Source organism: Rhinolophus sinicus, linkage group LG11 (genome assembly GCF_036562045.2).
Source record: "Rhinolophus sinicus isolate RSC01 linkage group LG11, ASM3656204v1, whole genome shotgun sequence".
In the NCBI taxonomy this organism is placed as follows: Eukaryota; Metazoa; Chordata; class Mammalia; order Chiroptera; family Rhinolophidae; genus Rhinolophus; species Rhinolophus sinicus.
This window is the reverse complement of record NC_133760.1, coordinates 46,553,419-46,579,582: the sequence shown is the minus strand read 5'-3', so window position 1 is coordinate 46,579,582 and position 26,164 is coordinate 46,553,419. Positions and strand designations below refer to the sequence as shown.

The 26,164-nt window shown below is 50.6% G+C and overlaps 1 protein-coding gene and 1 long non-coding RNA gene across 3 annotated transcripts in view; one reads left to right on the top strand and one right to left on the bottom strand.

Moving 5' to 3' along the window:
- Positions 1-26,164, bottom strand: part of ABCC11 (ATP binding cassette subfamily C member 11) — a 49,116-nt gene that overhangs the window by 13,468 nt on the left and 9,484 nt on the right. Inside the window, exons 6-21 of the mRNA XM_019731878.2 lie at positions 24,761-24,934; positions 23,834-23,981; positions 23,545-23,693; positions 21,900-22,007; positions 20,457-20,717; positions 18,447-18,518; positions 16,259-16,383; positions 15,664-15,736; positions 13,518-13,721; positions 12,117-12,251; positions 11,931-12,027; positions 10,288-10,377; positions 8,016-8,119; positions 4,750-4,947; positions 1,143-1,369; positions 879-1,016 (exon numbers count right to left, since the gene is read on the bottom strand). Coding sequence (XP_019587437.2) covers positions 879-1,016; positions 1,143-1,369; positions 4,750-4,947; positions 8,016-8,119; positions 10,288-10,377; positions 11,931-12,027; positions 12,117-12,251; positions 13,518-13,721; positions 15,664-15,736; positions 16,259-16,383; positions 18,447-18,518; positions 20,457-20,717; positions 21,900-22,007; positions 23,545-23,693; positions 23,834-23,981; positions 24,761-24,934 — 2,303 coding nt within the window. The remainder of the gene's footprint in view (positions 1-878; positions 1,017-1,142; positions 1,370-4,749; positions 4,948-8,015; positions 8,120-10,287; positions 10,378-11,930; positions 12,028-12,116; positions 12,252-13,517; positions 13,722-15,663; positions 15,737-16,258; positions 16,384-18,446; positions 18,519-20,456; positions 20,718-21,899; positions 22,008-23,544; positions 23,694-23,833; positions 23,982-24,760; positions 24,935-26,164) is intronic.
- LOC141567527 (uncharacterized) lies at positions 17,321-23,194 on the top strand. Of its 2 annotated transcripts, none has more exons than XR_012490217.1 (2): positions 17,321-17,572; positions 22,510-23,194. It is a non-coding gene; the product is annotated as an uncharacterized LOC141567527 (long non-coding RNA). The 2 variants fall into 2 exon arrangements; XR_012490218.1 differs by having other exon boundaries at positions 21,920-23,194.

The window sequence follows — 26,164 nt, the reverse complement described above, 5'->3', positions numbered from 1 at the left end:
TCTATGGGTGTGAGTAGTCAAGGAAATGCTGTTATTCACAAAGCTATCGCTCCTTAGTATTTTATTAAAATTAGATACCTGTTTGGAAGCGACAGGAAAAAGCAGAATGAGAAGCGCTGACACAGCGATGCTTCTTGCCGTTAATATATTAATATGTGTGCACGACGCACAGGTGTTTAAGGATTACAAACATTTTCTGCATCACTTAGTGTTTATTCTTGTGTGAGCATCTGTGGGGACAGAGTCCCAGAGAGCAGTTTCTAGGCTCTTGGCCTCGCGTGGAAAGGTGCTGGCTCAGTTATTAGATGGCCATCAGCTGTAATGAGGTGGCCATCCACTGTGGCTGGGTGGCCATCCGCTGTTACCGGTTATCCATTAGCCACTAATATAACTGCCGTGGCTAGGCCGGCAGGTTGGTTGGTTGGCAGAGAAGTGGATGGCAGATTGCGGCTAGCAAGAGGGGTTAGCAAGCGTGGATGGTGGATTGCGGATCGTGTGGATCCTACTTCCTGTGTCTCGCCCAGCTGCCAGTGAGACTGGGGTACAGGAAGACCCCTCATTGGGGTGTTGGCGGATGTTTCCTTTTGTGTCTCAACCAGCCGCCAGCGAGAATATAGTGGTGTGACTCCCCTATCTATGGCTCCGTTGTTCCTTTTGGCCTCACCATGTCCTGCGTTCTGGTGCGGGGAGCGGGAGCGGAGACCCCCACGTGACAGCACCCCCTTACAGATGAGGCTCCGGAGGCTCAGAGACATACATGGGATGAAGCACATTCTCTCAGACGCTTCCGCAGCTGACGCTGTGCCCAGAGGCTCCCCGCCCAGCCTCCCTCCTCCCCGCCACCTGCGGTCCCGTCCTGGGACGGCTGCAGGACTCACTCAGTGATGAAGTCTTCAGCTTTTCCGTAGACGTGGATGGAGCTCAGGCCACGCAGAGAGGTGAGGATGTGGGAGAACAAGGGGGAGCGCTGGTAGTTCTCCAGCCTCTTGAACACATTGACGGCCCTCTTGAACTTCCTGCATCGAGAAGGAGAGGGAGTGACCTGGGCCGTCCGCCCTGGGACCACCCATGTCAGCTGAGTCCCAGCCTCGCTCCCCAAGCCCCAAAGCCCATTTCTTCACAAGCAAAAAGAACCCACTCACACATAGTAAATGAAGCATATGACGGCAAGCACGACCCCTATCAGCAGGATATAGGGAGAGATCACGCTGACAATCAACAAGTTGAAGACCGCTGCCAGGAAGAGCAGTAAGAACCCTTCGGCCACACTGGGCAAGAGCTGGTCCAGCTCATCCAAGTCCCCCGCAAAGCAGTTCAGGAGTCGGCCGGTGGGAGTCCTGTCAAAGAAACTCATGGGGCAGCGGGAAATCTGCAGGGAGAAGACACCAGTCACAGTCACAAGCAGGCCGCAGGCCGCGACCCAGAGGCTGTCACCCTTAGGGGAGGTGCAGGGTGCAGCCTGGCGCAGTGGTCAACCTTCCTGGGCTCCAGTGCCCCGACTCCTCTACCTACTGCTGTGTGTCCTTGGGCAAGTTACTTAACCCCTCTGAGTCGCTCTGTCCTCATTTGTAAAATGAGGAGGAGAATGATGCTTCACAGAATTGTGGTGAAGATTGTATTAACTCCGTAAATATACTAAAAACCTCCGAGTTTAAAAGGGTGAATTTAAAACAATTTAAAAGGGTGAATTTCATGGTTATGTGAATTATATCACAATAAAGCTATTATTTAGGAAGGAAGGAAGGAAAAAGGGAAGACAAGAAAAGAAAACAAAGGGAGGAAGAGAGGTGCGGCAGAAAGGGAAGGAGGGAGGGAGGGGAAAAGGTGATAATACATTGGAAGTGCTCAGAAGAGTACGTGCCCCTTTAGGCCTCCCATCACTACCAGCTCGTTCTCTGTCCTGTGATGGGACCGTGTGCACTCAGGATCACCAAAGGTTAGCAGCAGCAATGCCACTGCACGTTTCATACTAAAGGGCTCTAACAAAAGCATATCGTTCCCTGTCCCCGCTTTACAGAGGAGGAAACTGGAGCAGACACAGGTCAGCTGCCCGGGATTTGCTCAAGGTCACCGATGTACTTAGTGGCAAAACCATGACCAGACCGGGTCCCGAGGCTTCTCCAACCCCCAGCACAGCCGCAGGCTTCACGGAAGGCGTTCCTCACGGCCTCATGTAACTGACCTGTCGACCAACCGACCACTGGCACTTCCCCCATGCATTTCTCAAGCCTTAACTCAAGAAAAAGACATGGATAGAAGTTAATCATCTCCGTGAAGGCCAAAACTAAAGGAAGCAGTGAAGGAAGAGGGAAGGAGGAAGAAAGCACATTTTGACTCTTAATAGATAGTAATTATTTGAGCCATGAAGTGTCCCTTACAGCAGCTCTCACTGCAACTTCCTGGGTCCTGCTGACCAAGTATAATTCACATTCATGTTTGCTCTCCAAGGTGGGGGGTGGGGGAGGCTCATAGGCCCTGTCATGCGCTTTCTTGCTTTTTCTGCCTCTAAATTATCTTACATTTTTATCTCCAGAATCTTTTGTTAAATACATGAGCAAAAACAATAAGAACTCTCACAATCACTTTGAGAAATCAAAAAGCGAAACCATTGGTGCCTCCAGGACTCTGAACTCACAGTGGGGGCTGGGGGCAGGGAGCGGCAGGGGGGGGGCGGGGGGGGGGTAGGAGCAGAACTGGGTTCAGCTGTGGTGTGCGTTAAGCCATCCTTCAAGAGCCCGCGGTTTCTGGGGACTCAGGGAAAGGGTTTCTGGTCGCCTTTTAAATATCAAAACAATTTGCTTTTATTTGTTGTTTTTGGAATTGTGCCAATCTTCTCAGAGATTGGTCCTTTTACTTAGGATGCCTGAAAACTGACAAAGGCGAATTTAAAATAAGTAAAGCCATAAAAGGACAGAGAAAGGAAACTGTTTTGAAGAAGACACATTTTCTAATGGAAAAGAACTGGAACATTTCTGAATATTAGAACACAAATGATCATTTTGAGACCTGTGCACTGGATATTTCTAGAATCTTGGCATGTGGGGTCAGGACCATGGAAGCTGTCTAACCGGTGCCCTCCCCAGAGGCCAGGCTCAGGGAGCATTTCCCTCTCCTGCTTTCCAGTTCCACCAAGTAATTGCGTTGTCTGAGATGTGGGACATGCCTCTGGCTCATCCTCCCCAGATGGCAACGCAGACTGCCTTGGGTGTACAGGGAATGGGTGTCCCCCTCTCTCCCCGAGAGCCCTACTCCACACTCAGCGCCAGCTTCTGGAACCCCACTCAGCTCCCCGGAAGTGCTCTGCTTCTGTTTGCCTCCTAAGCTTGAGCTGGCTAAACCCGTTTTATCTTTTGGGTCCTACCAGAGAAGCCTTCTTGGACTGCCATGCTTCTTTGCCTGTGTGCCCCCGCCTCGTGGGTACTCTGTATACCCTGTTTTCTCATCTGTCTCCCTCAATAGACTACAAGGTCATGATGGCCCAAATCACACCTGAATTGTGCACTCACCATGGAAGCCCAGCTCCCACCACGGAACCCGCACATGGTAATATTTGATACGTGAGAGAGGGCGATGAGGTTTCTAAGAGGCAGTGTGATGCCATAGACAATTTGGTATTCTAACCATGACACACTGTTTTCTCATATGTAATATGAGGATAATAATGGGAACTGAAGGCAGTTACAAGCACCTCCAGGTGGCAGTGCTCAGCCATTGGAGGCTAGCATTGGATGACCGCTGACCCTCCAGCAAGGGACACTGAATTTTTAGATCGTGGTTCCGGCAGCAGAAGAGCTTCAGAGTGCGGCCTGCCCCCATCCCGCTCATGACCCAGGGCCCACTTCCAACTCACTAACATTCTGGACAAGGCAAAGCTATGGAGACAGGAAAAAAAAGCTCAGGTTGGGGGGAGGGCGGGATGGATGGGTGGAGCACAGAGGATGTTTAGGGAAGTGAAAGATAGTCTGCATGATACTTACTGGTGCCTACATGTCAGCAGCCTACATTTATCAAAACCCACAGAGTGTACAACACAAAGCGAGAACTTTACTGTAAACTATGGATTTCAGATAACGATGATAGTAATGATAATAATAAATCAATATTGGCTCATCAATTGTAACAAATTTCCCACACTAAAGCAAGACGTTATTAGTAGGAGAAAGCTGGGGGTTGGTAAGGGGCATATAAGACCTTTCGGTACTTTGCACTCCATTTTTTTACCCCCTTCTCCTGCCTCCCCCCGCCCCTACTCCGGTTCAAGCTGTTGTTTCTCAGTCTAGTTGTGTAGGACACAGCTCCCTGGCCCATGCTGGTATTATGAGCCTTGCGCTCCCCCTGGCTGAGGCAGTCGGTCGCTCACAGCAGCTCATGGCAGCTCTCACCAGCTGCCGGCCACACATGCTGGCTGCCAGCAACTCATGGCAGAACACAGTAGCCCACAGCAGCACAGAGGCCCACGGCAGCTCAAACCAACCTCCAGCTGCACAAGGCAGCCCAGCTCCAGGGAGAGCTGTTGTTCTCAATCTTAGCTGTAGATGGCGCAGCTCACTGGCCCATATGGGAAACGAACCGGCGACCTCAGCATTTAGGACCTCAGTGCTCCAACCACTTGAGCCACCGGACCAGCCCTCCACTCAATTTTTCTTAAAGCAAAAACTACTCAAAAAAGTAAAGTCTTGCAATTGAAAAAAAACACAGTGGGGCAAGGTCAGGGCTCGGCCTATGGCCCGCCCACGCCCAGGCCCCTACCTTGCTGAAGAGCTTGTTGTGGATGGCCGTGGACGCCCTCCGCGAGACCCTGGTGAACAACACCGAGGAGAAGATCCCTACGAAGAGCAGCAACAGGACGCTGAGGCCGAAGACCATTTCATAGAAGACCAGCTGAGGGTTGTCCAGTATGCTCCCTGGGTCTGCGGCCGTTCTGTTGTCCTCCCGGCTTCTATTGGTCTTTAAGGAAGAACAGGGGTGTGGTATGACAGCACGTACCTATGGGCGCTATGCCCGCTCCTGGCACAGAGCTCCTAAAACCCTTGGGACTTCCTATGTGATGGGGTGCCAGGAGCATCTTCTGGTCTCATACTTGGCCTTTCACTCTGGTTCCTGGTACAAGAGCTTCTAAGACCCTTGGTGTTTCTGGAGCAACAAGGGGATCTTTTTGTAGCTAATGAGATGGCTGGTGGCTGGGGCTTCAGGCTGGAGGCTGGTCACCAGGAAGACCAGGCCACTAGTAAAAGCTTGGAACTTTCAGACCAACCCCATCCTCCAGGGCTCGGGAGAGGGGCTGACGGTTATGTTCAAACCGATCATGCCTGTGTGATGAAGCTGCCAGAAAAATCCCCAAAGAACGGGGTTCGGAGAGCACGTTCCCGTGCCAGGAGGGTGGTGCATCCTAAATCCACGCATAAGAGCTCCCGCACTCAGGACCATTCCGGACCTTACCCTGTGTACCTCTTCACCTGGCTGTCCATCCGTAGCCTTTATTACGTCCCGTATAATAAACTGGTAGAAGTATTTCCCTGAGTTCTGCGAGCCGTTCTAGCAAATTATCAAACCCAAGGAGGAGTTATAGGAACCCCAATTTATCACTGGTCTGTCAGAAATCTAGGAGGTCCAGACTTGGGACTGGTATCTGGAACGGGGGTGGTCTTGTGGGACTGGGCCCTCAACCTGGGGGGTCTGTGTGAACTCCAGGCGGTTAGTGTCAGAATTGAACTGAATTGTAGGATGCCCAGCTGATATCTGGAGAGTTGGAGAATTGGTTGATGGGAGAGATCTGCACACTGGGCGTCAGAAGCATTGTGTGTGATAATTAAGAGGAACGATGTGTTTCCTTTTTTAGGAGTTCAGACCACCTAAGTCGAGGGTGAAATTCAGTGGGGAGAGAAGTCCTTCTTCCTAGGGCCACATAGGACTCAGGGGCTGGTGCAGGGAGAAGCCGTGAGTTAAAACCTCCCTGCTCGGCGTACAAAGTAGCCATGGGGATATAAAGAATCATGCAGGGGGTATAGTCGATAATATGGTGCCAGGTGGGTACTAGACTTATCGGGGGATCATTCGTAAATTATATAAATGTCTAACCACTATGCTGAAACTAATATGAAATGACATTGAATGTCAACTGTAACTGAAAAATAAAAAAGTTTTAAATAAAAAGAGGTGAAAAAGAAGTCTAACCACTATGCTATATACCTGAAACTAATATAATATTGAATGTCAACTGTGATTGAAAACACACACACACACACACACACACACACACACACACACCTCCGTGTTCTTTTGCTTTTCTTTCCTCTCTCTCCTCACCCCCCTCCCACCCTGGACCAGGCCCCCATTGTCTGTCCCTGACCACTCCTAACTGGTCCATGGCCCTGACTGGGCCCTTCCCTCCACTCCATCACCCACCACCTCCTTTGTTCCAGGGCAGCCCGCTTTCTAGTGAGACCCCTTTTCTTGTCGGGGCAGAAAATGGGTTGATAAACTGCTTCCCCAATGCTGTTAGAAATGTGTGCTAGATTACCCTGTATCATCCTCCCTGCCCCCTCTGCCTTGCAGGGGAGAGGCTGGGGACTGGTTTCCCCAGACTCCTTGCAAGCATGGTCTCAGGTTAGATTCTGCCCCAGAGAAGCACCCACAGGAAACCTAAAAGCTGGAGGAGAAGCCATCACATGCTGGTGGCAACTGTGGGCGGGTGCTTGGGACGCAGAGTGTGGCCAGGGGCTTCCAGGCGGCCGTCTGAGAATCAGCCACTTCAGGGCAGCCCACTGCTGATGACACTGGAGCGTCTTCCCCTCTCTCTTCCAGCCCTTGCAATCATTGCGTAACCTCGAATTCCTGTATTAAATCTTGGGAAGTTCCACAGACTTCAAGTGGCGTCTGTTTTCCGGACAAAACCCTGCCTGACACATGACTCAAAAGTTAACCAAGAAGAGCAGTGGGACAATGTGGCTTGAGTTCCAAGCACCCAAGTTAAATCCTGGCACTTTCGGGCCGTGGACTCTCTGTGCTCTCAGCACAGTTTCCTCATAGAGAAAATGGGGGGGGTGGGGGGGTGGAGCAGTGGATGAGTTACCCAAGCACGTAGGGGCTGAGAGCGCCAGAGCTCTCAACCCAGAACCGCATGTAAACCCCTGCACTGGGAGACTGGACCACACTCTAGCACGGCTTCTAGTGGCTTCAGGTGTGTCCCTAGAAGGACCCCAGCCCCCCAATTAAAATACCTGCCTGAGAAAGCTCAGGGGCTGCTCGGAGAATGTATTGTTTGTTCTAACCAGCATATCCCCCACCACCTCCTGAAAAGGGCTCACAGTCGTGAGTATGTGTCTCTGCAAGTCAGAATTATCTCCCTCAAGGACCTGAGAACCATATAGTTGTCGCCAAGCTCTGTGACGCCAGCTAGCAGCCCATCTGCCCAGTGGCCCCGTGGCATTGGCACTGACCCTCCTCCAGAGCAGTTTTCACTTCTCTGACTCTCTGAGCTGCTCCTGCTCCCTCCTCCACCCTTTAAAACGCCCAGCTCACCTCTGTGCACATCAGAATGGCATTCAGCCCTCCCCCTGCTGTCAGTAGTGACTGAAGAGGCTGTTTCCCTGCTGTCACTAAAGGCAGCCTTGTTTATCTTTGATGTGGTCTCCTAACCTGAAGCAAGCAGTGCGGGGGTGGGGGGAGGCATATTTTAAATAACGCAGAGAGAAGGCAAAACTGCCACCAATGGAAACAGTCACTAAGGTGGAATGTAAAGCATTCTTGGGCTGCTGTCTGGGGACAGAAACCTCCTAGTTTTGTCCAACAACCACATGGATAAGCGCTCATTCTGTGAGCACAGGAGATCCAACCCAGGAGGGAGGAAGCCCCGGGAATTCTGGCCCCCGGAGGTCCCCCTGGAGCTCCATCTGTCATCTTGGCAGTAGCAGCTCTGGGCTGGCTGTCAGGGTCCCCAGACCCCCTCTGAGGGACCCCTGCCCCCCTACACACAAGCCCACAGACATGTGCCCCACTCCCGTCACGACACTCACCCCTGAGCCCTGCTCCAGCCAATGGCTCAGCCACAAGAAGTTGAAGACCGAGAGCAGGGTGAACACCACCATGAGCAGGAAAGTCAGGACAGAGACCACGTAACCTGGGGGGGGGAGAGGTGACGCACAGGTGCCGTGGACAGTGTGCGGCAGATGTTGACGAAGCTGCTCATCCACCCTGGCGCCTGGGGCCTCCCTGACCCCCGTCCACCTTGAACACCTCAAAGGACTGGAAAGAGCTGGGTTCTGAAGTCAGAAAGCCCTGGGTTCAAACCCTGGTTCTACTGTTTACAAGCTACGTGACCCTGGGCAAGGTACCAAATGTCAGTGACATTCTCCTTCCTGACCTATGGAATTGGTGATGGCAGTCGTGCCAGCCTCATGGTCTACTCTGAAGATGACATAAGATGATGTGTGCCAAGCACCCAGCCCAGTGCCTGGCACATAAGTGCCATTCTAAAGAGGTTAGTTCCCCTCGCACAGGTCCTGAGGGTTAACTTTTCAAAATAACAAGAGCTACTGGTATGTAGTCCTGTGGGTGATATGCCAGGCATTGTACTAAACATACACATCATTCTTGAGTTAGGAATTGCTATCCCCTGTTTACTGAGTCTCCAAGAGGGGAAGTCACTCGCCCCAAATCACAGAGCTGGTGAGTGGCAGAGCTGGGATTCAAAGGAGCCAAGCAGGGGAAGACCCAGCATGCATCCCCTCCTTCTGCATCTGTCTTTTGCCACAGCTCTCTATCCTCCTATCCAGTCTGCGTCTCACCTTCCTTTTCCCAGATTCCACCTTTCCTATGGGCCCCTCAAGGGCCACCTCTTCTGAGACTCTGTCTGGCTCCAGAGATGTTTCTCGCCATGTAGTGGGTGCAAATGTGCAGCTAGGTTTTGGATTGGTCCTGAGGTGACTTTATATTCCCTCCTCGCTGGAGCCTGGCCTGCACGAGCTACTCTGTAAATATAGATCAAGTGGTAGCTTGATGGGTTTGTCGTTTCACAAGGAGGTGCCATTTCGCTGCCCTGGCCGGGCCCTGTGCAACAGGGATGCCCATGGGGGAAGGGCTGGAGATGGTGATCTCCTACGCACGGCCTGCCTCTCCCTGCCCCCGACGGGTGGAGAGGAGACTCACCTGACAGGGAGTTAGGTTCCAAAGTCAACAAAGAGTAAAAACTTGGCATGGAGTCAAAATTACTCTGAGGAATCTCTGAAATTACTCAAAAAATGCAGTGTGATACACTTGGTCTTGTGGTTGTAACATTGCACAATTATGTGCATGGACTTGGTAATGTACACCATTTAATAAAGCAATAGCTTCACAACTTCTAATTGCCACCCGCCTTCAGAAACACATTTTAATCCCATCAAAATAAAAGCGTCACCAACGCTGCAGTAGGCAAGGGCACCGGCAGTCCATTCTATCCCATGCCATTTCTCTCGGGGCTGCTCACCACCCACTCAACTGACTTCACCGCCCGCTAGTGGATTAGGGCCGACAGTTTGGAAAACACTGAAATAGACTTCTGTATTGATTATATTTTCTTATTTTTGTATCCTGATGCGCTGGCATTGGAGCCTTGATCCTGGAGACACGGCCCTTCCCAGGGCCAGCTAATTCCTAGAGATGGCCAGCGACTCCCTGCGGGGTCCCCATGATGCACAAACCAGTCCACCCACAGCCCAACTCACACACATCAATCAAGCCAATATGCCTCCTGCCCTGCATCGCCCAAGGGCCGGGTACCAGACAACCAAGGACCATGCTTATAGCCCGGAGCCCCCGAAAATTATTCAGAGCGTCTCATCTGAACCTTCCTCGGTCACCTCCCGTGGTTCCCTACTCTTTCTCATGAAAACTCCAGTGAAGCCTCTGAGCCATGCCCTCTCTTTCTCGCCCCTCGCCTGCTGACCAACCCTGGTGCTTCCCCAAGTGGTCCTGCATGGCATGCCAACCCTGCTATTTCCAGGAATCTGGGACTACACACTGCTGCCTTCATAACAATAATTTTTATGTCTTACCATACCTGATTAAAACAAATCGCAGGTACATTTTAACACAAGTACCGTGAAAACATAACATCCAGCGTTGACTGTGGTGGAAGAGTTACTGCAACCGAGTGTGGCTGGGATTGTGCAAGGTAAACCCATGTGTGGCACGTCTCCTCTGGCCTCTCTACCTCACGTGACCTCACATGTTCCAGTCTGACCCAGTTTCAGGGGCCGGTCCCAGAGGGAGCCCCAGGTCGGACATGGGGCAGCTGACAGGCCATACCTCCGGCTGCCTGGATGTAGTGGTGGTAGACGCGCCATCTCAGGGACCCTTCTTCCATCGTCTCCTTCTTTGTCAGCTGATTTTCCAGCACTGGGGCAGGGAAGAGAAGAAGGAAATGGAATGCCTCCCAGTCTCCTGCATTTACTGCCAGCATCAAGGAGAGTCCTTGCAAAGCCTTCTGCTCCTGGCTTCCAACTTTTCCAGCTCCCTCACTGTCCACCTACAGTGCCCCACCCACGTCTGACCAAAACCAGCAGGTTTTCTATAGAAGACTCTGCAGGAGGTAACCTTTGACTTGGCCCCCAGACTCTGGAAAGGGCGTCCATCCCCAACTATTCAGTAAACATTGGAGGGCCTGGAGTTCCCAAGAGCCTGACGGATTGAGAGAGGCAGCTGGAGAGAATGAAGAAAGCAATGACCTGGGACCAGAAAACTGAGTTCCAGAATCGTCATCACTGTGCAACCTCAGGCAAATCATTTAACCTCTCTGTGTCCCCATCTGATAATTGGCAGACCTGTAGATGGTTGCTAAGATGCTTTGCATCAATCCACTTCTGAGACAACTGCCCCCCCAAAGATAGCTGTGACACCAGGCACATTCTTGGCCTAGAGCAGGGCAGTTAGGTTGGTACCTGGAGATACCAGTAGGTGGTGTGATGACCACGGCCAAACAGGAAGCAGCACTGTGGAGAGCGTCTGGTTTCTGCCTGACACTCTCTCTTCTTCTAATAACAACACCCCAGTGTTTCCTGGGGAAGGAGGCTCTCTTTTTGGAATTTGAATCTTGACACAAATGGCACCAGGATGGAAAATACTTCGAGTAGAGTTTCTTCCGAAAGATTCTGCACCTACTCCTGCTACTTAAAACCCAAAGTTGCTGAGGCCTGTTTCTTCAACTTCTCCCTTCATTCTGTGACCTACACCCTCTCCTTCCAATTATTTTTCTGCCCAAGTCAGTTTCCGACCTTCACAGCTGAAGATGCTGTTGGCGGCAGGAGCCTAGCACGTGCCAGGCGCTGTGCTGGGGTCTCTGGACCTGGCCGCCCCCAATCTCCACATAGCCCTGCGAAGTCAGCGCCGTTACCTTCGCTTTCGCCAATGAGGGTTCAGAGAGGTTAAGTGGCTGGGCCGAGGTCACACAGCTTTGTAAGCTGCAAGGCTAGAATCCAGATCCAGAACCTATCTGACTTTAAAAACGGAAAGCTTTCTGTTCTGCTGCCCTGTCTCAGAAGAGGGTAAGGCCGGGAGTTTGTAGACGTTGGGGATTGGGCCCAAATCATTTCTGATTTCAACCTTTGTTTTCAACGCTTGTTCTTCACACACATGTAATGAATGAAAGTTGAAATGCCTGGCAGTTTGCAGCTTATGCCACTTCCAGCCAAAGCTACCCTCCGTCCTGCCTCTGCCTCCACACACCCTCAGCTGTGCCCCCCACCACACTCCCAGGATCCTTCAGGCCTCCAAACCAGCACAATCCACACCCCACAGCCCTCAGCTTCTTGGACCGGCAGCCTGTATATGTGAGCTCTAGAGTCCCAGACAGTGAGGGACATGGCCCGGTCTGGGGTCCAGAAGGAAATGCCGGGACGTCTGGGGGACCCAAGCAGGTACCAAGATGTTCTCACCTCCCCCAGCACCATTACCAGGATTGTCATTGGGTGGCTCTTCCAGGCAGGTGGTCTGGGCCTGACCTTCCACCTGTGACACTTCTGCTGTCTGTGCTGTGTCCTGAATCTCATCCTGGGAAGGAAGTACAAGCCATGAATGCATGGGCCGCTCCTCCCCATGGGGCGTGAGGGTGGGGTGGGGTGGGGCGGGGCGGGCATCACCTGCGTGGCCTCCCTGTGTATCTTCTGGATGAAGTGGGCATATTGCCCCTTTTTTTGTAGTAGCTCACTGTGAATTCCTTTTTCACAGATTTTCCCCTCTTCTAGCAAAACAATCTGGTCACAAAACTCTAAATACTGAAGAGTCAGAAGAAATAAGGTCTTCGGTAAGCATACGAAAAACATGTTCAATTTCACTAGTCAAAAGGAAAATGTAAATTTAAATCCTGACAAAATATCATTTTACACCACTAGGTTGGCAAAAATGTAAACATTGCACAACCCCAAGTGTTGGTGGTAACTGGAAGTAAAGGGAACTCTCATAAAATGCTGGAGAGGGGTTGTAGATTGGTACAGTTTGTTTGGGAAGCAATTTGACCGTATCTAGTAAAATTAAAGATTTTTGAAGAATTATGGACCAACAATTCAACCCTTAAAACTCTATCCTAAAAAAACTCGCAAATATGCATACAAACACATGAAGAAGGATGTACATTGAAGTGCTTTTTGTAAAAGTGAAAAATGAGGTGGGGAATACCTGTCTATCCTAGAGAAATAAATTCTGGTACTTGCAGATATTGGAACACTGTACCAGTGAGTATTAAATAAAGTTACATGTATCAACATGGAAGTCCTCAAAAACATAATGTTGAGGGGAAAAGCAAATTAACATAGGACAGGAAGTAAAACATCAATTCTATACATCTTGAAAATGTGGAAAAGGAAATTTGGTCGTGTCTGAAGATTCATGCACATGTCGTAAAGGTATGAAGACACGCCCGGCCCCAGTGGACACCAGAGAGCGGCAAGCAGGCCGGAGGCACTGGAATGGGGGCTGGTTCTACATTTGACTGGCTCGTCTGGATGGTGGGCACATGGGTTTTCATTAGATTGTTTTCTAAGCCTTTTTTTATGTCTTAAATGTTTTACACCAAAAAAAAAAAAAAAGTAAGGCCAAAATATACATAAGAAGAAGAGGGAGAAGCAATGACAACAATGTCTTGAGGCCTAAACCAAGTATGAAAATATCTGGGGGAAAGGACCTGTGAGAGGCAGCAGCTGGTGCAGCCATGGCACTCGATCGAAGAAATGAGATTTGGGGAATTCGTCTTCTCTGGGGAATTGTTTTTCTTTTTCTTTTTCTTTTTTTTCCAAAAGCACTGGCCTGCGCATAAAGTTTTGAAGGTAAAGGAGACCATAAAATTTGGTTTCGATTTTCAGCAGCCTATCTTGCCCATGTGGAAAACAAAGGAAATCCAAGTTCTTTACAACACTCCCTGAATTTGGGGGTCTAGTCTGAGAGGAAGGGGTAGCTGCTAGGAGGTTGTTACTGCAACGCACTGAAATGGCTTGAGGGCCTACATTATAGGCCAATCATGGCCAGAGCCCAGGAAGGGCGGTCACCTGCAGCTGGTGGGTCACCAAGACCACGGTCTTCCCCCTGAGTGTCTTCTTAATGCACTCCTCGAAGATGTGCTTCCCCACGTGGGCGTCCACGGCCGACAGGGGGTCGTCCAGCAGGTAGACCTCACGGTCAGAGTAGACGGCGCGGGCCAGGCTGATCCTCTGCTTCTGCCCGCCCGAGAGGTTGAGGCCCCGCTCCCCGACCTGCGGGCAGGCAGCCAAATGCACGGTGTCTAGAGGGCGAGCTTGGCCAGGCGTGCTGAAACCAGCTGGGCAGCACTGAACCCCTCAGGGCACACTCCCGGACACCTAAGGATCCCCCCCACCCCGCATTTAAGAACTCGTTTTCAAATTTTGCCTCGCAGAGAATGAAGGGATGAAAACACTGATTTTTGTGAATTAAAATGTTATAACTCATAATTTGATACCATTTTTCTAAATCTGTCAACTTCTCAGGAGGTATATTAAACCTTTGGTAATTTAAATAATAGACTACATCACGCATTCCCCCAAAACAGCACCTTCTTACACCTTATCGGGTTTTAAAACTCCACTGACTACAGCTGTCAGCTTGAGGGGCCCTCAGCCGGGTTATCGAAGCCCATTTGCCCCGTGCTCTGCAGCGGATCCCTGAACAACACCGGTTTCAACTGCCCGGTCCACGTCAACACACACAGTCGGCCCCTCACATCCATGAGTTTCACACCACGGATTCAACCAGCCACGGCGTGTCTTTGATCCATCGTTGATTGAATCCGCAGATGCAAAGGGCTGACTGTAGAGTCACAAGTTATATGTGGATTTTCAACTGTGGAGGGGTCAGCACCCCTACCCCCCACATTGTTCAAGATCAACTGTACTCAGCAGGACAACTTCAGCGGCTGGGAGGGGCTCTACTGTTGCTGTCGTGGGAAGGGCCCCCTATGTCAGGAGTAGCAGAGAGTGACAGGCAACCAGAGTTCCTTGGTCCCTTTATTTTTGGTCCCCTTGCAGACTAGCACTCCAGGAAGCTGCTGGCTGGCCCGTCCCTCGGTCAGGCTCTGAGGACAAGGGGCCCAGGGTCTAAGTCCCAGTACCTGATCTACCATGAACTCGAGGTTTCAAGAGCGGCAGGGTGACCTCTTATCCCTGTTCACCATCGTGTGAGTGGGACAAGCTGCTTAGCCTGGCCAAGCCTGGCTTCCGCATTCAGTCACTCATTCAGCGCGTGCTTACGAAGTGCCAACTTGTTCTTCTAACGACAGGCTAACACCTACTCTACACCGGGTACTGTGCACAGTACTCAGGGTGCATCAACCTCCAACCTTAAAGCAACCCACAAGGTCAGTACTCCCACTGCTGCAAACCAGACCATGTTTTTCCTACTGAGGAGACAACCACGAACAGGACCACTGAGATCTCTCCCCTCAAGGATTGACCGTCCCACCTTTCCAACAAGGACAGTGAAAGAACTGACTTCCTACCGTGTTTCCCTGAAAATAAGACTAGCCAGACAGTCCGCTCTAATGGGTCTCTTGGAGCAAAAATTAATATAAGACCCGATCTTATTTCACTATAATACAAGACCCGGTCATATACTAATTTTTGCTCCAAAAGACACATTAGAGCTGATGGTCCTGCTAGGTCTTATTTTCAGGGAAACAGGGTAGATGAAACAAGGCACTCAAGTTGCTAGACTAGCACCTTAGGCTTGGTAAACGGTCAGCAGACTGAGCCACTATTAGGGAGCAAAATCAAGACAACAATACTGCTTAAACCTTAGTGGGGTCTCATGTGTGGCTGCCATGTGAGAGACAGTGAATCGTCAGGCAAATGCAACGGTCGGAACTCACATGGCCGCTGTGGGGCCAGAGCGGGTGGTCCCACTGGCAGAGGAAGTGTTGGCCAGTGAGGGTCAGGGGGCACTGAGGAGAGGTTTCCTAGCTTCACAGAGGGAGGAGTTACGTCAGCTCCCAGTGCTTCTGGGGGAAGGGGGCCTCTTCGCCAGCTCCCTCTGCAACAGGAGCTCCAACTTCCCCCCCTCTGTGGGGAGGCTCGGGGCACAGCTGGAGGGCCAGCTGGGGTCCCTCCTCTACCTACCCAGTAAGGCAGCCTGAGGACCCCAGAACATCACAACAGAGCTGGGGCGTGCTCACTTCACACTTACCTCCGTCATGTCTCCAAAGGGCAGAATTTCCAGGTCCTGGGTCAGGGAACAGCAGTGGAGTACCTGGAGGTACCTGGGAAGACAGGTAGCTGAAGGGACATGTGGCCACAGCTGCCCCAAGTTTGGAAGGGAAAGGCCTTGCATTGCATGCTGAGGCATTTGGATTTGATCCTGAGTTTGATGGTAAACCGCTGGAGGTTTACTAGCGCTCCAGGAAGCTGCTGGCTGGCCTTTGACGTACCGTGTGAGTCAGGGGTAGGGGATTAGTACAAATGAAGTTCTAAAGTAACTTCTGGAGGGGGAAGGTTATTTTGGCTCCTATTTACAATAGTTAAGTGTGACGTTTCTGAAAGCAACTGGGTTCAATCCCAGTGATACCGATCCAACCAGCTGTGTGACTCTGGGCACATTATTTAACCTCTTGGGGCCTCCACTGACTTGCCTAGAAAGGGGGTAAGATAATAATCTTTCTTTCACAGTGAGGGGGAAACATGGTGATGCAAGAAAGCGAGCACACATCAAGTGTTAGCAGCTGGGAGTTCCTCCCAAACCGGCCACACCGCCCAGGACCCTGCCCGCCCCTGCAGCAGCTTACCAGGCCTTGTCATACTGCCTCCCCAAGAGGACGTTCTCTCTGACGCTACCCGGAAAGATCCAGGCCTGCTGGGGGACGTAGGCCAGGCTTCTGTGGACCCCCACCGAGCCCTCCAGCAAGTGCATCTGGAGCAGACAGAGTCCAGCCTCAGGACGGGGGGCCAGCGGCACACCCTGCCCACTCAGCAGCCAGTGCCCCAGGCCCCACTGCCCCCACCCTGGGGGCTCTCCTGTGCAAGTAGGACTTTGAACATGGTCCTGCCAGGCTTGCCAGTGAGCCCAAGGGAATGGCCCTGCGTGCGTGAAGCTAAGACAGACCAGTTCCCGCGGGGGCTGAAGCCGAGCTCTGCACTGAAGCCACCCACACTTTTTGCTCTTGTTTCCCAGCCCTGTTCCCTAGCAAGCAGGGCCTGGAGGCCCCTCACAGTGAGATGGAAAGCCCCAGACCGGCTCTGATCATCCCAGGACATCACGGAATTAGGACTAGTGTTGTTGGGTGTGTAATGGCTTTGTAGTTAGTGGGAAACTGTCCTCGTGTTTTGGATTTATGATGGCATGTTTAGTGGCAAGGTGTCATAATCTCTGTAATGTAAGATAGTTCTACAAAATACGTTTCTGCATAGATGTGGCAAACATGCAGATGCTATCAACTGTTGAATGGAGGTGGTGGGTGCACGTGGTCTTTACTGCAGTGTTCTTCCTGCTTTTCTGTTTGATAAATTTAAAAACATACATGAAAAAACAACCGCTCCCCTTATCCCCTTCACCCCAGAATGGGACCCACCATCCTGTGCTCCTTTCTCTTTCTAGTCCTGTGCTTCCTACTTCTGAATCAGAGCAAGGCTTCCATCAATAAGAACAACACTTTAAAATCAGACCTTTTTGTTTTCATTCATTGGCAGGAAAGCAACTGGTTCATTTGAAGAGTAAACAGACAAACAGGCAAACCGTTGGCACTAGGCAGGTGGCCACCAGGAACCCTGTGATGAGGAGCTAAGTCCCACCCCTCACATGCTGTGTGACCTTGTCCAGGCACCTCTCTGAACATGACCTCATGGTAGCATGGACATGCCTCGCAGGGTTGTTTGCAGGGTTGAAGGGGGAAATGGGAAGCTCTGAGCCCAGGGCCTGGTATGCAAATCTCTTCAAACTAGTTCTATGATTCTTTTTTTTTTTTAAGTGGAGTCTTTCTTTTTTCCAGTTGCAAAGAAGTTGGGGGAAGGCCATCACATGTGGAGCACAAAGAAACAAGCCGTCAGACTGATGTATTCGGAGAGAACTGCTGCTGACAACATGACCACACTCCCAGGAGGTGGTGAGTGTGACCGTTTGGGAGAAAGCTGAAGGAAGAGCATTGTTAGCTCTCCCACAATGTGGGGAGGAGGGGTGACGGGCAAAGAAAGGAGGGGAAAGAGAGAGAAGTCCAGGAGGGGAGGGGGCTGGGGATGAGAGGAGAAAGGCTGGTGGGACCCCACCCTGCCAGCCCCGTGGGGAGGTGACCATAAACGAACGCCAGGTGTTGTGGCCATTTCAAGGTGTTGTTTCCTAGGAGTGTGTAACGTGACCCCAAGTGTTTTGGGGGAATGGGTTTGGGATTTTTTGTAACTCGAGCAGGCGTGGGCTGCGCCACATGTCTGCAAGGCTGGACGCTGAAAACATCCATAGGTGATGGAATGGGGGGTTCAAGGGCAGTGGCCCCGGCAGGCGTGTGAACTCTGCCAGGGCAGAGTAAGGCTGCCCCACCCCGTCCAGGACAGCCTGCTCTCCGCACCCCTCCTTCCTTCCTCTTCCTGCTGTTCCTTCTTCCACACGTTACTCTTGGGTCTCCTGCACAAGGGACAATGTCCCACTCTGAGTTTGGCTTCACAAAATGACTTAAATTGTCATGTTAAACTTTGAGACACCCTGTCTCACCACCCTGATAGCTGACTGATTACAAAACAGAGTGGGGAAAGCAGGCAGAACAGGTGAGGGTGGCTCTCCAGGTGACCTAACAGGCAGCACTCCTGGTCAGAGGGTTAAAAGGAAGCACATTTATAACTCACCACCCCCTCGGTGCACGCCCACTCTTTTCAATTTCCAAAAGCTTGATTGGCTCAGACCAAGTGATAGTGCAATTGACAGGGGAAACTCAAGCTTGGGAGCCCCTGGTGGGCCTGCAGCAGGTGTGTGAGGCACAGGCCACTTACCTCCCCCAGGAGGGCTGACAACAGGCTGCTCTTGCCGCTCCCCGTGGTACCACAGACACCTAGCAGGGTCCCCTGCAAAGTCACGACAGACAGGTGTAGGGACAGCACAGCCCTCCCGCTTACCCAGGGTGGGTCACTGTTGGACCACAAAATGACAAACAAAAAACAAAAAATCACACATACCCCAAAGCTCCTCAGATAAGCAGATCTCAAGAGATCTGAGGTCAGTCGATAGAGATGGGATGGGACAACCTCAAAGGAAGGAAGTCGAAAGGGAATGGCAGGAAGGAATTCATGGATAGGTGGTCCTGTCGGGCCAGAAACCTAAATTCCAGATGGGCCTCTATCCTACTGTGTGGTCCTGAGCCAGTGGTGTAGCCTCTCTTCACCTGTCACATGGGGTTAACAAAGCCAGCCTCACAGAAGCCATGCATACATTCATCCATCATCCATCAACTAGTCATTTCTTCTGTGTACCAAATAATGAAGAAAAGAACTCTCACTGAGCTTACATTCTAGGGGGGAGAGAAAAAATATGGAGTCAATAAGCAGACAAACAAATAATATCAGATGGTGATAAGTGATTTAAGTCAAATGAAATTGGCTACGATTTTCAGAGAGCTGCGCGTTGAAGCAATTTTAGACGGGCTGGCCAGGCAGGGTTTCTTAAAGCAGGTGAGCTCTGAATGACAAGAGGTCCCGGGCTATGGGTACAGGAGGTGCAAAGGTCCTGAGGCAGGAACAAGGTTGGCCTCCAAAGAGCTGTGAGAGGGCTGGCGAAGGTGGTGTGGACGGAGTACGTGGAGGAAGAGGTCAGAGAGGTGGGCAGAGTGCTCGGGGAGCCTGGGGGCCTTCCAGAGCGCAGCGTCATTAACGGGAGAGAGCCCTCTGGCCACTGCGTGTCGTGAGCTGTGAGAGGGCAAAAGTGGAGGCAGAGAGGCTGGTAGGGAGGCTCTTAGAGGAGGTGGGCACGGCCTGGTGGTGGCTGGGGCTCGGGCGGGGGAGGGGCTGTGGTGAGAAGTTGAAGTGGAGACGACAGGCCTTGCCGATGGACGAGACTGGTGGGCGAGAAGGGAAGGAGGACCTGTGTGACTCCCAGGTCTCCCACCACCGGAAGGACAGTGGCGCCATCTCCTGAGATGGGGATTTGGGCAATGGGTCAGAGATGGTGGAAATCAAGAAGGCTTCTTGGTCTTGTTTTGTTTGAAACGCTTGGTAATCATTGAAGAGGAGATCTAAATAAATAGACAGTTGAGTCTGGAGCTCAGAGGAGACTTTAAGGCCAGAGAATCGCATAGAGATGGAATGTGAAGCCATGCGGCTGCACGTGATTGCCACGGAGAAAGTGTAACTGGATAATGGATAGTAGATATTCGTGTCGATTACTGTTAGAGATGAAGATCTATTTTAGACGTCTCTAGCATCAGCTATAGATCAATATCTACATTCTAGATCTGTATTGTTTTTAGATACTGACACCTTTATCTATTACTAGATATTAGTAGACGAGAGGAATGTGGAAGCGAGAGTAGAACAGAGCTGGGAAGCTGCCCTTGTCAATACTAGTCAGAGAAGAAGCCAGGTACAGTGAGTTCACGGAATGACCAAATTTAAACATGTAGAACAGTGCTTGGCACTTCAGAAAGGTTATTAGGTGGGTGCAAAAGTAATTGTGGTTTCTGCAATTGTTTTCAACCTTTTAAACCGCGATTACTTTTGCGCCAACCTAATAGTTTGGTCTCCTTCCCCCTCTGCTCTCCGCGGACCAGCACACATATAGCGTACTATCTGGGGTTTGCTATTACAGCACCGTGTTAGGTGATCTGCTGATTCATACTGAAGTATGAAAGACTTCCTGTATTTGCCCTCCATGGAAAATTTGTATTTTAAACGAAAATTTGGAAAGAACAGGTTTTAGCCAAGGAAATGGTAGGGCACTAGGCCAAGCTCCTAGCCTCAAGCCCCAAAAGTCTGGCCGCTGGCCTGCCTGCGTGGCCCGGACGAGGCTACCTTTGACACCACCAGGCTTATCTTGTGCAACTCTGGGGCCAAGCTGTGCCCTGTGTCCTCTGGCCCGAGGACACCTAGAGGTGGCTGAGCGCTGGTCGTCCCCTGGGGAGCATGTCCAGGCCTCTCTAGCTCCAAGCCTCCATTGACAATCCTGGGGCAAGCCTTTCGCCAGGACAAGGTGGCCTCCTCCAAAACCAGTGCTTTGCTGGGGTCGTTCAATGTCTGGACATACAAAACAGGGCTCTCCTGGAGGAAAAACTTCTGTACAGACAAAAAGAAAGGGAGGGAGGAGGAATTCAGCTCTTCAGTCCAGTAGGGAATGTGTACCCGTTTCACTGGTCGGCCTCTTGGTCTGGTTTACGAACTTCTGAGTAACAGTAAAAGTTGGAAGAACCACCATCGATGAAGAGGGAGTTTGTTTCTGTTGGTGAACATTCTAAATCAAGGTTTCCCACATTTCAGACCACTGGCTCCCGCTTCCCTACGGGCGCACTCTCTGCACTGCCAATGATTTCCTATTTTATTTCACTGCCCAACAGCCTAACCTACGTGAGCCTCCTCTGAAGTGGTAACAGCTGTTGCACCATAGTGTCAATGTGCAATTTTTCTAACTAAGTTTTATTTATAATTATTAAGAGAAACAGCGTCTGCCCATGTATCGCTCTGTAAGAAATACTGTTTCGGGCCATATATTTCACAATGTGACCACTGGCAGGTCACCTCCCTCTGCGTCTCCATCTCCCTGTCTGTGATATAAATACAAGAGTTGAACTACGTGAATTCTAGCATTAAAAGGGGGGGGGGGAGGTCAATAAATATGCTCTCACTGAAGTCACATCCTCTTCACACATCCCTGCCTGGGGATACGCTTAGAAAGAGAGCTAAATATCACTTGGTGACATTTTGGACAATGGTTTTATCTCTGGGTAGTGGACACTGAGCCATTTTTTATTCTCTGTACCTTTGGTATTGTCTGAACTTTGGGCAATTAGCACATAGCATTTTACAAAAACAAAGCAAAAAGCTATTTTCAAAAGAAAAAAGGAGGTCTGTTTATTTCTTTAAATTGGACCACAGGTCTGTTTAATTGGATTAATGATCGTATTTGGGCCAAGGCATCCTGGCATCATTGGGAACTGTATGCCCCGCTTTCTGTTGTTCAGTGAGTTGGGTACCTGCTCGTGGAGTTAGTTCTAATGACAGTGAGTACTCGTGAATCTACCACTGAACCCAAGAGCTGTACCTTGTACCTATCAGTGGGGTCCTTCCCCATCTCATCCCCCCACTTGGTGTGGACAAGGCTCTCCACGCCCTCCAAGCTCTCCCCGCCCACCCCCCACCCCCCACATAACTAGTATCCCCACATTCAGGAGGAGCATCGTGGGTGAAGGCAAGGGGGCACCCCATGCAAAGGGCCGGGCAGCCGGTCCCCCAACCACTTACCTTGAACCTCTCTGCCGCAGACTTGGAATTCGTGAGGCCTTTGACTGAGTAGGACACAAAGAACGTCGGCAGCCGCATGACACTCCAGATGGCCACCACCGGGAAGGCCTGCATGGGGAGGGGACGAGGTGCTGAGGGTCCCAGCCCTGCCTGCTCCCTCCACCCCTGAGCCTCATGCCACAGAGCCAGACCCTTTCAGCTTCCCACACACAGGCCTTCCGTGTGGTAGCAGCCAAGCTGGTGTTTGGGAGAGAGAGACAGAAAACACAGGGAGACAGCACTGTCTCCGCGTCTGCAAATCTGAAGGCCTCGTCCCCCTTAGAACGTCGCCAACGAGGAGCTCTGTAACTTTGGGCAGGTCACCCCCAACCCCCAAAAACTCCCGTCCCCACTGGCATAGTGCCAAAAATCATAAAGTTAGTACAGGAAGGAAGGTTGGAAGCACTGAGAAAGTGTAGGGGAGAACTTTGTCCACGATTGACGTAGCTTGTCACTATTATTGCTGTTAGGATCATATTCATTCTTCTTTGCCTTAGATGTTCTGTTTTCTTCTCTCATATTCAAAACCTCTCTATGCTTCCACCCTAAGCCATGCCTCACTCTTCCCCAGAGACCTTCCCTGACGATAGCAGACCACCTTCAGCTCTTGGGATCCCAGAACGTGATCTGCAGGAGGTACCTTGGGACCTACCACGCCACCTTCTTCTTTTTCCAGTTTAATTAAAAGATGAACTCCAATGGAACAGGAATGCTTTGGCCTAACCCCGGATGGTGAAGTGCTGTGTGACCCTAATGTCCCATTGGAAGTTTTCCTTACACAGCCCCTCCAACGTCTCGGGAGGGGCTGGTTGTCTGGTGCACGCCTGGGCCAAGCAGAGGGGCTGCTGTCTGGAGTACAGGATGAGCCCCGGGCTGCAGACACTCAGATGACTCCCTCCCGCTTTGGGTGCAGTCTCCTGGCCTCCCCAGCTGCCTTCCAACCTCTCCAAGAGCAGCATCCTGCCATTCTCAAAGAACTGGGATTCCTAATCCTCAAAGGCAGCGGCTGCATCCCAAGGCCAAGGTCAGACCACAAAGGAAAGACAGAAGCGGCTATACCTTTAAATGGAAAGTGCATTTCCACAGCCCTATTTGGGGATCAGAGAAACTCCTCAATTTAGGATTCCCAACCTTAACCGCAATGGTCAGATATATCCAAATGAATATATCCAAAATGTTTATACATAAAAATGTCACTTCCATACAAAACAGCTCAAATAGTTATTATTAAATGCATAAAAATATCAAAATATCAACTTCTTGTTTTTTGTGGATTCCTGACACTTTTTGGAAAAAAACTTGAAATCAATCACGCAGCGAAAGAGTTAGGCATATATCAGAACCATCAGGGTCTGAACTACATACCCCAACCCCCGCACTCCCAGAGGGCTCCACCGGCCGCCTTCCCATGGCTGCTATCCAGGGGATGTGCTTTTCTTCCATAAGTTGAGATGGAAGAAAGCTTGAGCACCCTAAAATTCTGGAAAATCCAAATCAATTTGTATTATCTATTTGCAAACCCTTCAGAGGGGCACGAGCTGGGAAAAGACACATGAGAAAACTCCCTATCAGTGTGGGTGGGGGACAAAGTGCCCAAGACACTAACCACCAGAGATGTGAGGTTCATCTGTAACTGTATGTGGGTGAGGAACAGCAGCATGGTGGCCACCATGGGGGCCACCAGGAAGATGACAGTGTTCAGACTCTGGATGAGCCCCGTCTTCTCCAACAGTTTCTTTTCCTTCCTTCTGAGAGCTGGGAGACAAAAAAGGAAATGCACCGAAATGAACCACAGGGACATTCTCCAAAGAGCACAAAAAACACCCACAGAAGGTGAGAGGCATGGCCCACCGTCATGTCTGCAGGCTCTGAGCAGAAGGCCAGATTTTCTGTACCTTTAATTATTTTTGCAAATGGTTTTTCCCATGTGTACATTTTAATCAGCTTCATGCAGGTGATAATTTCACTGGTCATTCGGATGCGCTGGTCGCTGACCTCAGAGGTTTGGTGCTGAAGCTTCACAACGACGCGGGTCAGGATGCCCTGCAGTTAGGATGCAAGAACTTCTTTTGACAAGAGCAAGAAAGCATTTGCAAAGGAAGCTTCAGATGCAGATAGGGTACCTGGGTTTCATCCTGCACTTATTGAAACCACTAAGACTAAGGACCAGGCGCCCTCGGAAGGCCTTCCAATGGAAGCCGCTCCTGCCATCATGCCTTAGGATACCTGCCTCATACTTCCTGGGGGGGTCTTTGTCTCCTGGGTGCCGTGCCAGGCGACGGCTAACTGAATAGAAATGTGACTCCTCTGTTTTGGGGAATCCTAAACCCTCTAACAATTACAGTCACCTGTGCAGAGGGACGCAAACACTCCATTTCAACAATTCAGGGCACATGTCATCCCAGAGTCACTTCCTTTTTCACACAATTTTATTTCACCTGAATCTTGGGCAGCAAATGTCTTCCCTCCCCCCATTGCACTGCTCAGCCAAATGCTAAATGCTGTCTGCATTATTACATCAGCACGTTCTAGGTGGCAGAGAAGAGACAAACATCTTAGACAGAAGATAGGTACTGAGGGAAGGCTGTGACACATAATCCCTGGTAGAAACCTGTGAGGTGGACCTCACGCACCAGGTTGCCCTCTAATTTATTAGACCAACATTGTGTCCTGAGAACCGTTTGAGGTAGGAATTGAAGCTGAATCCTAACAACGATGCAATGAACAGTTGGCAAGTTTTTCACTCAGAAGTACCCCAGATTATGGAGCCCTGGGAGTTCTGGGGAATGGTCAACGTCAGGGGTGATGAAGAAACACATTACCATCAGCAGGAAAACCAGGATGTAGCAGAAGGCAGCGATGAATGTGGTGGCTCCGAGCCTGATGTAGGAGGTGATGCAGCAGATGACCAGGGACAAAATGATGATGAAGATCAGGGGGCCATAGTATATCCCTTCAAACATGTACTTTGCGTCACTGGTGAAGAAGCTGATGGCCTGTAAGACAGGAAGCCTGTGGCAGAGGTGTCACCTCCCCAGGTCCCCAGGAGGGGCCACACAGGCACGGGGCAGGTAGCTTCACCATGCCTTCTCATGGCAGGAAGGCTTGAGAAGCAGGGTGGTAGAGAAGGACACACCAGGTACACAGCTCTCTTACGAGCTGTGTGACCCTGGACAATTTACCCTGCCACTCTGAGCCTCAGCTTCTTTACCTCTAAAGCGGGGGTAATTATACCTACTTTAGGATGTCAATGAGATGTAAGGTATCTGCACACATAGACTGTGCCCCATAACACTTATATTTTACTATACTATTGCTGTATGTAGAGCATATAAAATATATATGTTGGATTGAGGTTTGCAAAACAAGTTGCTTACTAGTAGGGACGTGAGCTAGGAATATGGCCGCACATGTGTGAGACCGATGAGAGTGAAGTGAAAATGTGTTTTTGTGTGAAACTGAGCATCACAAAATTGAGTGATAAACACATTTACCAAACCACTTCTGGCTCTCACCTAAGAGATAAACAAGTCCAAGGAAAAGAGGATAAAAGCAGGACTGCAGAGCAACGCTGTGAGTGGTCTGACTGGGTGCTCGGCTAAGACCCTCCATGAGGCTGTGGGCAAGACACTGTCCCACGGAGGTGCAAGCCACAACACTCCGGGAGTCTCCAAAGGTCTTCCCAGCAAGACCAGCTGCCTCAGACCCGTCATGGGCCCAATAGCCTCTGCCGGACCAGGAACCTTCTCCATCCCGATTGACTCTGGGATTTGGTTCGTTATTAAATTCTATTCTATTCTGTGTAACCTTCTGTGCTGACCAGAGCTTTGGCCTCTGGAGGGACATTGGCTCCCAAATAAAGCTGTGTTACTCACTCTATCTGCATCTGTGTGTCAGGACTTTGTTCCCCACTTGCGTCACGACTACCATGCAGGGACGTAGGGCCCTGCCGAGGGGTTAATGTCCCCTTGGCTTTCAGGAAGAGACTGAAACGTGGTGACTGCCCTTCCAAGTGCTCGCAACATGCTGCTACTACTCATATCCAGATTCCAGAGAGCTGCTACTGGTCTCTTATCCTGTCCTATCCTATCCCATCCCACTCATCCCATCTCATCCCATCCCATCCCACCCATTCCATGCCAGTATAGTCCATTCATTCTATTGCCAATATTAATGATAACTGAATTTTTTAGGTAGGAACTGAGGTTTTTATCCTTTGCCCTTTT